Source organism: Salvelinus namaycush, chromosome 22 (assembly GCF_016432855.1).
Source record: "Salvelinus namaycush isolate Seneca chromosome 22, SaNama_1.0, whole genome shotgun sequence".
In the NCBI taxonomy this organism is placed as follows: domain Eukaryota; kingdom Metazoa; phylum Chordata; class Actinopteri; order Salmoniformes; family Salmonidae; genus Salvelinus; species Salvelinus namaycush.
In genome coordinates, this window is record NC_052328.1 from 29,240,709 (window position 1) to 29,259,844 (window position 19,136).

The 19,136-nt window shown below is 43.0% G+C and overlaps 1 protein-coding gene across 2 annotated transcripts; it reads left to right on the plus strand.

The window, feature by feature from the left end:
- The first annotated feature begins 1,838 nt into the window (after positions 1–1,838).
- LOC120017730 (S-adenosylmethionine synthase) lies at positions 1,839–18,983 on the plus strand. 2 transcript variants are annotated; one of them, XM_038960684.1, is made up of 10 exons: positions 1,839–2,082; positions 10,347–10,424; positions 11,084–11,206; positions 11,419–11,675; positions 12,855–12,980; positions 13,132–13,224; positions 13,391–13,573; positions 13,799–13,932; positions 14,274–14,392; positions 14,428–18,983. In XM_038960684.1, the coding sequence occupies exons 1-9, from the start codon at positions 2,013–2,015 to the stop codon at positions 14,374–14,376; spliced, it is 1,167 nt and encodes a 388-aa protein (XP_038816612.1). In that variant the 5' UTR covers positions 1,839–2,012; the 3' UTR covers positions 14,377–14,392; positions 14,428–18,983. The 2 variants fall into 2 exon arrangements, with proteins under 2 accessions (XP_038816612.1, XP_038816610.1); XM_038960682.1 differs by having other exon boundaries at positions 14,274–18,983.
- Positions 18,984–19,136: the final 153 nt, after the last annotated feature.

Genomic DNA, 19,136 nt, shown 5'->3' on the forward strand with positions numbered 1-19,136 from the left:
TTTTGCAGTAGCTTGATAGTAGTTGAACTAAATTCAAATATTGGTAGTGTTTTCAGTAGTTAATAATTTTTTTGCTATGTAGTGGTGTAGCTAACTACTGGAACTACACACTACTTTTTTTAGCAAAAATAAAATATGGGTGAAGAAAGCAATAATGTCCTATCTTTTTACACAACAGACCAGCCTAATTTCCACTTAAAACACTTTTTGTGGGACAAATTCTCACTTTTTGTGTCACATGACTGGGCAGGGGCGCAGTCATGAGTGGAGCCAGGCCCAGCCACTGGGCAGCCAGGCCCAGCCACTGGGCAGCCAGGCCCAGCCACTGGGCAGCCAGGCCCAGCCACTGGGCAGCCAGGCCCAGCCAAGCAGAATTAGTTTTCCCACAAAAGCACTTTATGACAAACAGAAATACTCCTCAGTTTCATCTGGTGGCTGGTCTCAGACGATCCCGCAGGTGAAGAAGCTGGATGTGGAGGTCATTGGCTGGCGTGGACACACATGGTCTGCGGTTGTGAGGCCGGTTGGATGTACTGCCAAATTCTCTAAAACAACGTTGGAGGCGGCTTATGGTAGAGACATTTTTTCTTAACCCCCTAGAGTTGATTGATGCACCGGTGCGTCAATCTAAGTTACATAACAAGAAAATCCCCATCAAAATCCATCAGTTTAGGCCATAGATATCTGCATGTTTTGTATTGGATGCATTTTAATCCAAGGCATCTGCTGGTGTCGCACTTCAGCATCTGCAGTGAAAGGTGGCAGAGCTAGAGCGGTGTTTGCCAGACCATAAGACATCCCGAAAATCGTTCTTCTCACAAACAAAGTCTGTTGTGTCCGATCGGTTTGACCTACAAACTCTCGACTTACAGTACATTTGTGTATTTTTTCATACTGTATGCCGTATCATCTAAAATACAGCATAAGTGTGACTTAAGCTTCCACCCCTGTGTGTGTGTAGAGTATCAACTGTTCTTTCATATTCCATCACTGTCAGAGCAGTAGGTCAGTGAGTCAGTGTACTCTCTATGTTTCCTACCACATCCCACACTCTTAGAAAAAAGGGTTGTGTGTGTGTGTGTGTGTGTGTGTGTGTGTGTGTGTGTGTGTGTGTGTGTGTGTGTGTGTGTGTGTGTGTGTGTGTGTGTGTGTGTGTGTGTGTGTGTGTGCGTGTGTGTGTGTGTGTGTTTGTACCTTGCCACTACTAGGAAATTTGAAAAAGTACACATTTATTGCACAATGTAGCCCAAACAGTTGAAACCTGGCATGCTTTCTAAACCATTACATACTGTGGTACGTAGAATACTTGCAACACTCTTTCAGTTACAACACCCAGAAATAGTGTGACACATAAACTACACAAATATTTCACCTATTTCCCTACCAGTAAAACTAGTTTTTTACATCCAGTAATAATGCCAAACCAATGTAGCTGAAGAAATGTAGTAAACACGATATATTGCATCATGTGTTAAAGCCCCCCTCTCTCTCTCTCTCTCTCTCTCTCTCCATACATTTACACAGCCGAAGCTCCAACCTAGTGGAGAGCTAACCTAAACCACCCATAGAATAGGGAGGAGGGGTATTTTCATGATAACTTTTTTCTTTCTACAGCACAACAAAGGTTATTGGACTCCAGCAGCACCCCTGTGGAAGACAGAAGTGGTAGATTCCTTCCACCATTCGGGAGTGTGGAGAGAACTAAGGGTTAACTGGGGCTTTCTGAAAAGTTTAAATCCCCTCCCATCAACAACTCCCCCTGGAATGGTCTCACCCAGGGGTTCACATGACGTGCGTGTGTGTGTGTTTTTTCTTAGCAATATATAGGACCATGTTTAGATAGTCCAGGAGTTCTGTTGGATAGACAGCCAATTGGCAGCAACCCTCTCGCTCTCTCTTTTTTCTCTCTCCCTCACCTTCCCTCTCTCAAGAGAACAAGCTGGGATATAAAGCTCTCACTGGAAATTTTATTTCAGTTTTTTTAGTGGTTCTGAGCACCTGCCTGTGTCAAAATGAGTGACGCTCTGCTGGATGATGGGTCCTTCATGTTCACTTCGGAGTCTGTTGGAGAGGGACATCCAGGTGAGTGTTCACCTGGCTGTATTCTACCTGCTCTTTACCTGCTCAATATCTTCTCTCTCTCTACCTGCTTTCTATCTACCTGCTCTCTCACTACCTGCTCTCTATCTACCTGATCTCTACCTACCTGCTCTCTCTCTACCTGCTCTTTCTCTACCTGCTCTCTCTCTCTACCTGCTCTTTACCTACCTGCTCTCTCTCTACCTGCTCTTTCTCTACCTGCTCTCTACCTACCTGCTCTCTCTCTACCTGCTCTTTCTCTACCTGCTCTCTACCTACCTGCTTTCTACCTAATTGCTCTCTCTACCTGTTCTCTCTCTACCTGATCTCTACCTACCTGCTCTCTACCTACCTGCTCTCTCTCTACCTGCTCTTTCTCTACCTGATCTCTACCTACCTGCTCTCTCTCTACCTGCTCTTTCTCTACCTGCTCTCTCTCTACCTGCTCTCTATCTACCTGCTCTCTCTCTACCTGCTCTCTCTCTACCTGCTCTTTCTCTACCTGCTCTCTCTCTACCTGCTCTCTATCTACCTGCTCTCTCTCTACCTGCTCTTTACCTGCTCTCTCTCTACCTGCTCTCTCTCTACCTGCTCTTTCTCTACCTGCTCTCTATCTACCTGCTCTCTCTCTACCTGCTCTCTCTCTACCTGCTCTCTCTCTACCTGCTCTCTCTCTACCTGCTCTCTCTCTACCTGCTCTCTCTCTACCTGCTCTCTACCTGCTCTCTCTCTACCTGCTCTCTCTCTACCTGCTCTTTCTCTACCTGCTCTCTCTCTACCTGCTCTTTACCTGCTCTCTCTCTACCTGCTCTCTCTCTACCTGCTCTTTCTCTACCTGCTCTCTACCTACCTGCTTTCTACCTAATTGCTCTCTCTACCTGTTCTCTCTCTACCTGCTCTCTCTCTACCTGCTCTCTCTCTACCTGCTCTCTCTCTACCTGCTCTCTCTCTACCTGCTCTCTACCTGCTCTCTCTCTACCTGCTCTCTCTCTACCTGCTCTTTCTCTACCTGCTCTCTCTCTACCTGCTCTTTACCTGCTCTCTCTCTACCTGCTCTCTCTCTACCTGCTCTTTCTCTACCTGCTCTCTACCTACCTGCTTTCTACCTAATTGCTCTCTCTACCTGTTCTCTCTCTACCTGTTCTCTACCTACCTGCTCTCTACTTAATTGCTCTCTCTCTACCTGCTATCTACCTACCTCCTCTCTACCTGTTCTCTCTCTAGCTGTTCTCCCTCTACCTGCTCTCTATCTACCTGCAATCTACCTACCTGATCTCTGTCACACGGAATGACGCTGTTGAGACGAAGCAGGTACGGGGAGTAAAACATTTAATTATAACAGACAGAGACAGGAACAGCGTCAGAAACAAATTCAAAATACAAAAACAATGCAATGCAGCAGCGGGGAACAGAGCTGGGGAACAGACAAATATAGGGGAGGAAATAACAGGTGATAAGTGAGTCCAGGTGAGTCCAATAACGCTGAAGCGAGTGACGAGGGAGGGCAGGTGTGAGTGATGATGGCAGGAGCTTGTGATGCAGGGTAATCTGGCGCCCTCAAGCGCCAGGGGAAGGGAAGAGCGGGAGCAGACGTGACAATCTCTCTCTACCTGCTCTCTCTCTACCTGTTCTCTCTCTACCTGTTCTCTCTCTCTACCTGCTCTCTCTCTACCTGTTCTCTCTCTCTACCTGTTCTCTCTCTACCTGCTCTCTCTCTCTACCTGTTCTCTATCTACCTGTTCTCTATCTACCTGCTCTCTACCTACCTGTTCTCTATCTACCTGCTCTCTCTCTACCTGCTCTCTACCTGTTCTCTCTCTACCTGCTCTCTACCTACCTGTTCTCTCTCTACCTGCTCTCTACCTACCTGCTCTCTCTCTACCTGCTCTCTACCTACCTGTTCTATCTCTACCTGTTCTCTACCTACCTGTTCTCTCTCTACCTGCTCTCTACCTACCTGCTCTCTCTCTACCTGTTCTATCTCTACGTGTTCTCTATCTACCTGTTCTCTACCTACCTCTTCTCTCTCTACCTGTTCTCTATCTACCTGTTCTATCTCTACCTGTTCTCTCTCTACCTGCTCTCTCTCTCTACCTGTTCTCTACCTACCTGTTCTCTCTCTACCTGTTCTCTATCTACCTGTTCTCTATCTACCTGCTCTCTACCTACCTGTTCTCTATCTACCTGCTCTCTCTCTACCTGCTCTCTCTCTACCTGTTCTCTCTCTACCTGCTCTCTATCTACCTGTTCTATCTCTACCTGTTCTCTCTCTACCTGCTCGCTCTCTCTACCTGTTCTCTACCTACCTGTTCTCTCTCTACCTGCTCTCTACCTACCTGCTCTCTCTCTACCTGCTCTCTCTCTACCTGCTCTCTCTCTACCTGTTCTTTCTCTACCTGCTCTCTATCTACCTGCTCTCTATCTACCTGCTCTCTATCTACCTGTTCTTTCTCTACCTGCTCTCTATCTACCTGCTCTCTATCTAATTGCTCTCTCTACCTGCTCTCTACCTACCTGCTCTGTCTACCTGATCTCAACCTACCTGCTCTGTCTACCTGATCTCAACCTACCTGCAATCTATCTACCTGCTCTCTATCTACCTGCTTTCTACCTATCTGCTCTGTATCTAATTGCTCTCTCTACCTGTTCTCTCTCTACCTGCTCTCTCTCTGCCTGCTCTCTATCTACCTGTTCTCTATCTACCTGCTCTCTATCTACCTGCTCTCTATCTACCTGCTCTCTCTCTACCTGTTCTCTATCTACCTGCTCTCTATCTACCTGCTCTCTATCTACCTGCTCTCTCTCTCTACCTGCTCTCTCTCTCTACCTGCTCTCTATCTACCTGTTCTCTACCTACCTGCTCTCTACCTACCTGCTCTCTACCTACCTGCTCTTCAACAGTACTCCCACTCTCTAGCTGTGGCCCCCACAGCAATAGCCTGTACCTGTCATATGTAGTGTGAATAGTGACTCAATGTTGATAATGCACATTATACATTTGATGCATGGCCACAGTTTGACACAATCATGGTTCAAGTGTATATAGCACCAGGTCAATCAATCAATCAGATCAGGTGGGTGCAATTCATTATCAGGTAGGACAAAAAAAACAGCATTAGTCCGGGCCTCGTAGGGTAGCATCTGAATACCCCTGGTATATAGTATGTTATACAACAGGTGGGTCAAATCCTGAATGCTGATTGGTTAAAACCGCATTCCAGCTGGCTAACGGTTAAAACCGTTACCACTGGCTAAATCTATGACGTTAAAATGCCTATTTACTCGGTTCCATCTGACTGCACAATCCACTGTCTCATCAGCCCAGACAAGCAATTAATCAACTTGATCTCTACTATAAAGAACATCTAGACATTATCTCACATTTCTTTTAGACTAACATTTAGTTTTTAACAGTGGAGATTTGTATAAACCTTGCTGTCTGTCTCTCCAACATTTGCAACAATGTTTCGATCTCCTGCTGTCCCATAGTAATGAACGTGTCATGAGTCGGGACAAGACAGACAGGCAGGCAGCATTTCTCAGCTGGTCAAAATCATGATTCAGCTGGCATCATTTTTATGGATATTAAAAAAAAGGTCAACTGAAAAAAGGTCAAACGAAACAAAGTGCAGCTAGTTTGCAGTCTTTCCAGCTTCAGTTTGAAGTGATTGTGTTGGCTGTGTTGTTGGCTAGCTCCTCTGAACAACAGTGTTCTGACTAGAGAGCACATTTTCTATGCCAGGTGAAATAGCGCCTCATTAGCTCATTGTTATGGATGTATCCAAAGAAATGTCACTAGAAAACAGCTTAAACAAACGCAGCTACTTTGCTGTTATTCTGTCTGCACTTTTTGACGTGACTAAGTTAGCCGTAGTTGGCAAGCTAGCCAGCAAGGGATAAGAATGTTGCCAGCCAGTATGGCAATGGAATGAATGACTGGGTTGCGTCCATAGATACTGAACAAAAAGACTGAATGACTGGGTCGCGTACATAGAAACAGAACAAAAAGACTGAACGACTGGGTCGCGTCCATAGAAACAGAACAAAAAGACTGAACGACTGGGTCGCGTCCATAGAAACAGAACAAAAAGACTGAACGACTGGGTCGCATCCATAGAAACAGAACAAAAAGACTGAACGACTGGGTCGCGTCCATAGAAACAGAACAAAAAGACTGAACGACTGGGTCGCATCCATAGAAACAGAACAAAAAGACTGAACGACTGGGTCGCGTCCATAGAAACAGAACAAAAAGACTGAACGACTGGGTCGCGTCCATAGAAACAGAACAAAAAGACTGAAAGACTGGGTCGAGTCCATAGATACAGAACAAAAAGACTGAACGACTGGGTCGCGTCCATAGAAACAGAACAAAAAGACTGAAAGACTGGGTCGCGTCCATAGATACAGAACAAAAAGACTGAACGACTGGGTCGCGTCCATAGAAACAGAACAAAAAGACTGAACGACTGGGTCGAGTCCATAGATACAGAACAAAAAGACTGAACGACTGGGTCGCGTCCATAGAAACAGAACAAAAAGACTGAACGACTGGGTCGAGTCCATAGATACAGAACAAAAAGACTGAACGACTGGGTCGCATCCATAGATACAGAACAAAAAGACTGAACGACTGGGTCGCGTCCATAGATACAGAACAAAAAGACTGAACGACTGGGTCGCGTCCATAGATACAGAACAAAAAGACTGAACGACTGGGTCGCGTCCATAGATACAGAACAAAAAGACTGAACGACTGGGTCACATCCATAGATACAGAACAAAAAGACTGAACGACTGGGTCACATCCATAGATACAGAACAAAAAGACTGAACGACTGGGTTGAGTCCATAGATACAGAACAAAAAGACTGAACGACTGGGTCGCGTCTCTAGCAACCGAACCGCTAGAGTGAACGACCAGCCGGCTTGGGTAGCAACTCTAGATTTGTGTCGGGACTATATCTTGTGGAAGAATGAACTAGTATGAATAAATTAATCAAAATAACGTTTTTAATGAAAATATGTCAATCATTATTTGAATATGTTGGTAACCCGTTGTATATGTGATAATGCCCTCAAAGCCGGTGTCTGGAGGATATATTTGCACGGAGGAAGTTACAGCTGTTAATCTGTCTGTGTTCCTTGAACAAACACTTACACATTTACTATGAGAGCATATGAATGGTATTCCATTGATAGACTACCCCATTGACATGTGGCAGGCTCTCATCATTACCACTCTCTCCACCCCGCCCCTCTCTCTGTCTCTCTCTGTCTCACTCTTTCTTTCTTTCTCTCTCTCTCTCTCTCTCTCTCTCTCTCTCTCTCTCTTTCTGTCTCAGTCTCTCCACCCCGCCCCTCTCTCTGTCTCTCTCTGTCTCACTCTTTCTCGCTCTCTCTCTCTCTCTCTCTCTCTCTCTCTCTCTCTCTCTCTCTCTCTCTCTCTCTCTCTCTCTCTCTTTCTGTCTCAGTCTCTCCACCCCCCCCCCCCTCTCTCTCTGTTTCTCCCTCTCCACCTCCCCTCTCTATCTGTCTCTCCCTCTCTCTGTCTCTCTCTCTCTGAGGGGGATGTTGAGTAGAGGTCTGATGTAGAGTTGCATGGCTGAGAGAGCGGGGGAGAGAGAGTGACGTGTGTGCGTGTACGTGTGTGTGTGCAATGTTACTTTTTAATTTGGCTGTTATTGTAACGTGTGCATTCTGATACAGCAACCAAACGGTCTGATGTCTCCCCTCCAAACAGGTTAAATTCACATCCAATCAGAAGTGCTAAAACCTACTCTGCCCTCTTTGGGCTAGATTAACCAAACTGGTCAGAACCTGTGTTGACCCTCTGCTGACCCTGTGTGAGAATACCTCCAGAAATATACACAGTCACACACATATACACAGATGTATACATACCCTCTGCTCAGGCAGACTCATTAAACACAAATGCGTGTTTTGGAGCATGCCCCTGGCTTTCCGTAAATACTTTTTTATTTTTTATTGTGCCGTCTGTTTTGCTTAATATAAGGAATTTGAAATGATTTATACTTTTACTTTTGATACTTAAGTATATTTTAGTGACTCCATTTACTTTCGATAATTAAGTATATTTTAAACCAAATACTTTTAGACTTTTACTCAAGTAGTATTTTACTGGGTGACTTTCACTTTTACTTGAGTCATTTTCTATTAAGGTATCTTTACTTTTACTCAAGTATGACAATTGAGCACTTTTTCCACCACTGCAGTCACATCAGGAGAACAATGGCACACCACTGAAGCCAAACCATGAGATCACACCAGGCCAAGTGGAGAACAAATACAAATGAAATTGTTAGGGATGTTGCCACAACAACAAAGTATAGGCCTATACTTCTGTCACGTTCGTCGTATGGAGGAAGAGAGAAGAACCAAGGCGCAGCGTGATACGAATACATTCTTCTATTTATTTAACACGAAACGAAGAACACTTAAACAAACTAATCAAAACGAACGTGAAGCTATATATATAAAGTGCAGACACAAGCAACAAATACATAGACAATAACCCACGAAATCCCTAAAGAATATGGCTGCCTAAATATGGTTCCCAATCAGAGACAATGATAAACAGCTGCCTCTAATTGAGAACCAATCTAGGCAACCATAGACATACAAACACCTAGACTAGAAAACACCCCATAAACATACAAAACCCCTAAACAAGACAAAACACATAAATCCCCCATGTCACACCCTGACCTAACCAAAATAATAAAGAAAACAAAGATAACTAAGGCCAGGGCGTGACAACTTCATTTGTATATCCCTGTGTTCTCGGAAGCCTGTTTGATTTCTTAAAGCTAGAATCCTTAGTTGCTACATCCATTTTTGGACTTAAATTGATTCTTGAAGAATATAACTTATAAATGCCTCGAGCTTTGTAAATAACAAACACTGTATAGCCTCAAAACATAGTTAAAACTGAAATGTTTATATAATTGATGGTCAGTCCTCTGTCTATGAATTTGAGTGGTTACATTTCTCCAGACCCACCCCTCAGCTTCTCTCTCTATCTCTCTCTCTCTCGCTCTCTCTCGCTCTCTCTCTCTGAAGGAAAGCCACCAGGTTCTCTGCTACAATGTGCCGTTGGCTTGGCCTTGCAGACAGGCTTTAGTACACACTAGTCCAACTGATAACAACTATGAGGTCTGTACTGTTCCCACACATAGTGTAAACTGGTTAGGCTTCCTTCCGTCCACAGTGGAAGAGATAGCATAGCTACAATGTTGCATTGCATTGAAGAATGCTTTATCCAGTGGGGACATGTACCCAGCTTTGTCCACTGGGTACATGGTTGTTTGTAGCTAGTTGGTCGAAGCAGACACAACTGACACCCATAAGTCTTTCCAAGCTATTGTTCCAATGTCCAACTGTTCCACTGATAATCAAAATCATATGTACCCTGTAGTATAATATTATAGTCCATTAAAAATGGGATGTTGGTGTTGAAGCAGACACATGCTACACGTTGCTTCAGAGTGGTCAGACAGAGAGGGAGAGAAGATGAATGCAGGGGACTGTAGTATTGTTCTACCACTGCTGTGCAGTGACACTGGGACAGTTTGAAAAACCCACTGGGAACTGGAATGAGATCCCAAACATTCCCAACACTTTCCCCACTAGATCTTTAATATTCATTTGATCACTCTGTTGTCGCAGATCATTTTCCTGCGCAGAAGGAAATGCAAATTGTAGTGTATTCAAGATTTAAAAAGGCTTCTATAGTTTGTAATTTCCACTTTAAAATGTCAGACTTGATTTGCCCTGATGAAATATGTATCAACCCGTACAAAAATGGCCATGAATTATAATTATTCACATTTCCTGTTGCTGCAGGATGATGTTTTCTGCTGTGAGAGGCAGGGTCAAATCTGTACAGTGCAAACTGGACTTCACCTTGAACGAATAACGTACTGTAAATCAATGTTACATAATACATTTAGCCAGTTACAATTTGACTCAATCCTTCATGCAGCATACTGGGAAAACATTGGTTGTGAAAAATACTGCTCTTTTGTACTCTGGGATTATCCCAGCAAAAGGAATGTGTCACTTTTTAAAAGTTTCACAAGTTCAATGGGTACAATCCTGTTCGTGAGGAAATTATTAATTCGCATCACGCTCAAATACACTTTGTTTCAGTGTGCTTATGATTCAAGCCATGTGCTGGGTGGCGGGCCTCTCTAAAGACTCATTTGTTTATTCTTGTCCTCTTTCTATCCTTTGTTCTTCTCCAGACAAGATCTGTGACCAGATCAGTGATGCTGTCCTGGATGCTCACCTGAAGCAGGACCCAAATGCCAAGGTCGCCTGTGGTGAGTGAGGGTGGAGGGACACATTTAAATGAAACACAGAATAACAAGATGTTTTGTGAGTGAAGGCCACACACATTTGAATGTAACATCCAGAATACAAGGTTGCTGGGTTGGGGGACATATTTAAATGAAACACAGAATACAAGGTTGCTTGTGGTAAATTAGAGGGAAGGGGACACATTTAAGTGAAACACACAGAGCAACAAACAATAACAATGTTCCAAAAGTATTTCACATTTTATTCCTACTGAGTTCTGTCTGAAGCTAGCACTTCTTTCTACTTTGTTTGAACTCAAACCCTTTCATATTCTCTTACATAACTTCTTAACTTCCAAGAAATAACTCAAAGAAATAAACTATTATAACAGTTGGGACACAACACATAAGAAACCCACTGACCCCATATTGGGATATTGACCTAATGACACAAGTGTACATTCTACACTATGAACTCAAAAAAATAAATGGTTGTTATTGATCCCTAGCTAAATTTTGAAATACCTTACGAATCAATGACACACAACTTGTGACACACTTACATAGAATACCACTGATCTGAAGATATAAAGTGTCCTAGGTTGTTCTTACATAAGTACAAAGTGTCCTAGGTTGTTATAACACAGTTCTAAAGTGGTAATGCTTATCTTCACCCTGCGTAGAGACGGTTTGTAAGACTGGCATGGTGCTGCTGTGTGGAGAGATCACGTCCCGGGCCAACGTAGACTACCAGAAGGTTGTCAGAGACACCATACAACACATCGGTTACGACAACTCAGACAAAGGTGAGAAACAGGCTTCTGTTGTATCAAACAGGTATGTTTTCTACTGAAACGGATTGGTCTATATCCATACTGTAGTGTAGGAAGCACAATCCAGAGAATCAGAAACATAGAGGGGTAATAATAATGACTCTCTTTCTCTTGCTCTTTCACTTCCTCTCTCTCTCTCTCTCTCTCTCCCGCTCTTCCTTTCTCCCTCCTCTCACTCTCCCCAGGTTTTGACTATAAGACGTGTAATGTGTTGGTGGCTCTGGAGCAGCAGAGTCCAGACATCGCTCAGGGTGTCCACATCGACAGGAAAGAGGAAGACATGGGAGCTGGAGACCAGGGTCTGATGTTTGGCTACGCTACTGACGAGACAGAGGAGTGCATGCCTCTCACCATCGTCCTGGCTCACAAACTCAATTCCAAGATGGCCGAACTCAGACGCAACGGAACCATCCCCTGGCTCCGCCCCGACTCTAAAACACAAGTGAGACTGAGAGAATTACCAATGAACTCTCTCTCTCCCTCATTCTCTCTCTGAGGGGGATATGTGAGGAGAGAAGTGGTGTAGGGTTGTATACAGGCTTCTCATAGCAGAGAAAGAGAGAAAGGGAAAAGAGAAAAGGGGAGAGAAGTAAGAAAGAGAAAGAAAAGTGAGAGGTTGCCACTAGGAAGTTGTTACCATGAGTCCATTTGACTAGTCTGTTTATACCGCTGAGTGGGAATGAGTTGACCCCTAACCCCATGTAGTAAGACTAGTCTGGAGTAGAAGAGACCGGCTGTGCTCTCGTAAATCACAGCAAAGGGTCGTTATGATCTCTAACCCCCTAGTTCCTACCTCTCCTCCTAGTTCCTACCTCTCCTCCTAGTTCCTACCTCTCCTCCTAGTTCCTACCTCTTCTCCTAGCACCTACCTCTTCTCCTAGCACCTACCTCTTCTCCTAGCACCTACCTCTCCTCCTAGTTCCTACCTCTTCTCCTAGTTCCTACCTCTCCTCCTAGTTTCTACCTCTCCTCCTCGTTCCTACCTCTTCTCCTAGCACCTACCTCTTCTCCTAGCACCTACTCCCTTCAACATTCACAGATCTGAAAGGACTGGATAGGTGTCAGTAATGTGGTGGTAGCTCCACTGAGTTTGCCCTACACTACATGTCTTAGGTTCAAGTTGGGAGAAGGGGCAAGGAGCTGAAATGGAACAGACCAACATCCAATGGATTCCTTCCTCAGGCAGCTGTAACCTAATGGGCAATTCTCGAGTTCCTGAGATTCCTATGAGCGGGAAGTGAAGAGGGAAGGGTCTCCAGTTTAAGGGGTATTTTTGAGGGGGGCTGGAAGAGGACTGGCCCAAAATAGGACCTTGTGAGAGGGGTTACATTCAGGTATTTGGGGGTGGAGGTCTGAGTTGAACTCCAAATGCCGTAAATTGTCATTTTTGAGGTGATCAATCTCCTGTTGGGTGAGCTCCAATTGATTGGTTGATAAAGCTATTAAAAAAATATATAAAATCCATCCACGTCTGAAGTTCAGTTCAGTTCACCAAGGCCCTTAGAAAACTTTGATATCCAAAAACATTGACAGTATCTTGCCTTCAGGACTGAGAAACACAAAAACAAATCCACAACAGAACATCCCTCATCCCTCATCCCTCTCTCCTCTCCTCCCTCAGGTGACAGTACACTATGAGCAGGAGCACGGGGCAGTGATCCCTATAAGGGTCCACACCGTGGTCATCTCTGTTCAACACGATGACTTCATTGGCCTGGAGGAACAGAAGGAGGTGCTCAAGGAGAAGGTATGTGGTAGATGCTACTGCTAGGAAGATGATTTCAGTACTCGGCCAACGTATCTGTATGTGTGGCCCTGGTGGTGAACGCAATGTAAAGCACTTTGATGCCGAGTGTAAGGCTTCATACAGAAGCAATCTATTATGCCCCTCCCACCAGGTGATCAAGGTAGTGGTTCCAGCTAAGTACCTGGATGATAAGACCATCTACCATCTTCAGCCCAGTGGACGCTTCGTCATCGGAGGACCCCAGGTGAATTTCAGAACCTAAACGGGTGCAATCACGCATGTGAACAAACACAAGTTTACTCACCTCACCTTCACACACACATCTCTCATTCTTTAAAGACCAAAGGGTATTATGCAAGATCAGATCTTAAAGCAGCCATAATATCAACCCCCTCTTCCTCCTCTGCCAGGGTGATGCTGGAGTGACGGGTAGGAAGATCATCGTTGATACGTACGGAGGCTGGGGGGCCCATGGTGGGGGAGCTTTCTCTGGTAAAGACTTCTCCAAGGTGGATCGCTCGGCTGCCTATGCTGCCCGCTGGGTGGCCAAGTCCCTGGTCAAGGCCAAACTGTGCAGGAGGGTGCTGGTTCAGGTGAGGTCTCATCACAGTTCTCTAGGTTCTCCACTTTATGGGTTCTCCTCCTCAATATAATACCAACCAAATACATTAGTTCTCCTGACAGATCTGACATCAGTTAATTCCTTTTTACTTTATACTGTCATGATTGTCACTAATGCTGTAGATTTCATCAGTGGTTTGTGTTAAGTCTCAAACGTTGACGTTAGCATTCAGGGCATTCTGTGTGTGTGACTGTAGGTATCCTACGCTATCGGAGTGGCTCACCCTCTGTCCATCTCCGTGTTCACCTACGGCTCGTCACAAAAGTCAGAGAGAGAGCTGCTGCAGATCGTAAACAAGAACTTTGACCTACGACCTGGTGTCATTGTCCGGTAAACACCTCACCTTTGCAGTCACCCCAGCTGGTCATCAAAGGAAAACTGTTGTTTGTAACATGTAGTCGTAGATCATTGCACACATCACTATTAACCATAGAGGTTTATATCAGCTTGAAGGTCATGTTATTAGCTCAATTACAGAACCCATCTTGAGAGCTGCAAACACCTCTAACGGTTTAGTTCACTCAGTTCACGTTAGTCATGCTTATCATGTCATTGACAGATTTGTGTGGACTTTTAAGTTACTCAAGCAGTCGTAGTGTACATTCGTGTAGCAACTGCTGTTACAGGTGTCTTTCCCACCTCTGATATGTGTTTTATCTCTCTCTCCACAGGGAACTGAACCTGAAGAGGCCAATCTACCAGAAGACAGCGTGCTACGGCCACTTTGGCCGGAGTGAGTTTACCTGGGAAGTCCCCAAGGAGCTCAACTACTAAACATCTCCCCCTTGTGGTCAAGTATATAACAAGCTCTTAAACACCCCCGTGGTCAAGTATATAACAAGCTCTTAAACACCCCCGTGGTCAAGTATATAACAAGCTCTTAAACACCCCCGTGGTCAAGTATATAACAAGCTCTTAAATACCCCCGTGGTCAAGTATATAACAAGCTCTTAAACACCCCCGTGGTCAAGTATATAACAAGCTCTTAAACATCAACCCCCTGGTGGCCAAGTATATAACGATCCCTCCCAGAGATAGAAAACAGGCCCCCTCTACAGGCTACAACCACAAATGGTTCTGCTTTTTCATTGGCTAGTGTTGGGGTTATGGTTTAGGATTAGGGTGAAAGGATGTTTTTGGTTAGTGCTAAACAATCATTTATGTGATTGTAGCCCATAGAGGGGATTTGTTTGTTTATGCTTCTTATCTTGAATGAGAGGGGTGCAACTTATAGAGGGGAATCTCTATTCTCCCTCCCTCCCTCTCTCTCCTCCATCTCTTTTTCTATCACATTAAACATTTCAGTCAATAGAGAGGATGAACTCACTGTGATTTTAATCAGACAATCCACACATTTTCATTCAGATAAATGGTGTCCTTTGTGTCTCACTTATGTGTCTCACTTATGTGCCTTAGTATCAAAACAATGACATGTTAGAAGTATTACATATGCAGAAGTATTTATTCACACTCACTCTGGACAAATAGTGATTCCATTGTCACTTCTGCTATTAAACAAAGAAACAAAAAAACAAATTAAATTAATAAATAAAGTTAAATATTGAAAAAATATATATATATAAAGCAGAGCATTTAGCCTCAAAACTGTGAATTGGTGATGTGCGGTTTGACTCATAACCAGCAATCGGTTTAGGGGCATGAAATACAGTATTGTGTGGATGAAGGGCGGGTGAGTGGCGGGCAGGTTGAATAAAGAGAAAACAGTGCATTAAAAATCCATAAATATATCATTCTTGTGAAATTCATATCTATGGGCTATTTTTATCTGGCGTTAGTGCGTAGCCTGAGCTCCTAACTGTAGCGTGCCAAATACATGCAAATTCTCAAATGCTTTTGGGAATTTGGACAGAAAAAGTTTGTCGATCCACTGAGGCAAAAAAGGACAATGTCGGAGTTTAATTCAATAAGAGAAAATCTGAGAAATTGAATGTTGAAAATAAATAGAAGGGAAGGCCAGGGAAATATTTGGTAACGTGGTAACAGTGCCAGCTATGTTATGTGTGATAATTGTGAGGCGCTATACAAATTCGATAGTCACAAGACCTGGACTTCAAAATGCACGTCAAGGGAACTGTTCGGTTCAGATGGGTTAAATGGGAAAGTGACATAACTGTAGGTCTACAACCCTTAACATAACCTGATATAATATTAACTCCTGAAAAATTAAGCATTTGTTGCAGTAAAATTATACACCAAATGTACATTTTGACTCGTAACAGGAGTAAAGAAATATTATGAGTTGAGACAGTGAGCGGTTAGGATCCGTCTGTAAAGGTGGAGGTGCCATCTTTATCAGCATCATAAAAGCTGATCGTATTTCAACCACATAAAATATGCATCCAAGCCGAACTGAAATCTTATCAAAAACATTTTGGGTCATTTTAACAGCTTTTAATTTCCTGAAAACTAATCAAACTGATTTTATTTATTGGGAATATTATTGGGAATATCCAACATTTGGAATTTGTACTCACCCGCAACCTGCATTTATAATGACTGCCGGGTTAGGAAGATTAAATGACTGCCGGGTTAGGAAGACAAAAATATCAGACTACCTAAAGCATTTCACTGTAAGGTCTACTACACCTGTTGTTTTCGGCGCATGTGATAAATACAATTTGATTTGATCTAAACTGGAATACCATTACAGTAAAAGATGCAAGAAGTCCAAGTAACAGATTGGATTAGTTTCGAAAAAGTTATGTTATTTATGAGTAGCATAAGATTAATTAATCAATCATCAATCAATGCACATGCAAAAACATATTGAAACATGTTGACAGCAGATGGGAGTTTTATTCATAACATTGCTAATTTAGCTAGCTAACATACATTTTGAGAAAACAAGCTATATTAACTGGCTAGGTAGTAACGTTTGGTGGTCAATGAGACTGAGAGCTAGCTAACCAGCTGAGCTAGCAAACAATGTAACAAGTATCATTTCGGATTTGAAAAATACTCCATCAATTGGCTCTGCATTTCAGGAGTCACAGTAGCAAATACTCCTGGTGCACTATTCAATGGTTTAGCCATTTAAACATGACTTTTGAAGAAAACTGTGCCGTAGCCCTCACTGGCTTTCATGTGATTTAGGGTGCGTTCGTAAATTCAATCAGGAGTGCCAGAGTGCGCTCAGAGTGCTCTCAGGAAATTCATAAATTCAGAGCATTGTCAATTCGTAAATTCAGAGCGTTTCGTTCTCGCTGCGTTCAGAGCGGACACTGGACACTCGGGCCGAGGATTAGGGTTGATCGAGTGTTCTGGCCTAGCTTGCTAGCTACTTCCAGCCACAAACGAGAGAACAAATCACTCTGACCATTTCACTCGCCCTAGCAGAGCTGGTTAGGCTGTTTTCATGTTATCCAGAGCGTTGGTGACTGTAACTGCTGCAAGCTACAATTTAATTACGCTTTTTTTTGCCGAAATTTACTGACACCGGCCATATTCAACGGGTGTTGAGCGTTCGTAAATCCGTCAGTTATTCTGCGCTCTGGTACACTCAGACGAGAGTGCTCTGAAACCAGAGTAGATAGCCGGAGAGAATGTAAGAACCTTAAACGTGAGCTTGTCCATGTGTGGGATGTCAGACTCGACGACAGTTGTTACCCATTGGAGCGCTGCGATTGGTTGTCCAACATTTTGGGGCGGGGCTTAGCTGAGGGTCAATTGTGACGCTCGACTACTTTTTAATGCTTTTTTATGTTTATTCAGAAAAAATATACATGTAGTGATGTCTTATGTTTGTATTGTATTGTAATTTGAAATGTTATATTAAAACAATTAAATACTAAACGATTACAAAAAAAAAAAAGATATTATCCCCTCCACTCTGTCCATATCACCTCAAGATGGTGCTATAAATCCTGTATTGGTATTCATCCATAATCGAAGCGGAATATGTATCTGCGGGTTCAAACCACAACCTTCAATCAACCAAATATTAGAAGGGAGATCACCCTCTAACTTGGTTTTCGGATGTAGTTACAACTCTTATCTTTGCTCTGTATCAAACTGGTTTATATTATATGTAGATTTGTAAAGATCAAATTCACAAGTCTTAATTTTGTAATTATATCATCAATACTGCAGGACAGTTTTTACAATGCACTACTACTATTACACAACACCAACAACAGGTATGCAGTCAGACGACACAGGTCTCTTATCCCAGGGAGGTTTTGAGCTGTATACTGTACCTCTTACCAGTGTGTTACAGTTGACCAAATCTAGCAGTAGAAATAGCTTTGAAGAATAAGGCTTTATAACCACTTATAAGGCATCATAAGGATGCTTAATAACTGTTCTTAAGGCCTTATAATGCTTTATGATGTGTCTATGAACCCCTGCTCAGTCCTGTTTGACTAAATGCTATTTGTATCTTCATCTGTAGTCTAGAGCTATTGTAGAGCTGCTGCTGGGATCTCGCTGTAAACAATATTTGCCACCTTGAATGAACTGTTCTCATCTCTGATGGCTGCTAAGGTTTGATGTATTTAGTATTCTGACTTGATTGTGAGTTAATTGTTGTGATTATTTTACTATAGACATAAATAGTCTATGAATAAATTGCCAAAGTGCATGCTGCCAACAGTAGGTATATTATTTTGTGGACATCTTAAAGTTTCTACATTTGTACAATTGTATATGCCTGAGATGGTGCTTTCTGAGGATAATAACATTGAGCTTCCCAAACAAACATGACAGAAGTATTTTATGTTGACAGAATTTCCCTCTTTCTTCCATTTTCTCAAACCATTTGAGACATTCACTTGAGTCTTATTTGAAAAGCAGTAATAATCTCTCTCTCGCCGTATAGAGGTATTTTGTATAGACTCTTGTCTGTTTACATTATAAGTCTTACTCTGAGTCACTGGGCCCAGTATTTTTTTTAAAGGCCCAATGCAGTCAAAAACTTGATTTCCCAGTGTTTTATATATATAAAAAGGGCTGCATTGGACCTTTAAGGACCTAGTAGGGGAATAGTGTATAAAACAGTCTCCCAAAATGTTCCAGAGTGCCGAGTTAGTGAAACATTAAGGACTTGAAATACCTCACAGATGCTTTACCTACACATTGTTAAAAACCATCCTGAGGGGTTTCATTTTTATCTACATAAATGCGGGTGTTTCTGCCCTTCTTCACCCTCTGCTCCAGAGTCATTGTAGCCTTGTGATGTATTCAGCTGTACTGATCTAGCTATCATCTCTTCCTGTGTCCCAACCTTGTTGTCCTAAGGAAGTTTGCCCCCCCCCCCGCCCCTCTTTACCTAGAAGATGCTGTTCTCGCCCCACCCTCAAACTCACAGTCCTAACAGTTGGCGTAGAAACCTGAAAATGTAAATAATTGTTCACAATAAAAAATATTTAAAAACATAGAAAGCTGTGTATAGAGCATGTGTTTGGGTTGTTATGCATGGTGTTATTGGTTTTATTACATCCACATTCCTCAGAAACTTGGTATGCAATGTGTCTACATATCACTGTTCCAAGTTAATATATTATATAGTAGAAAGA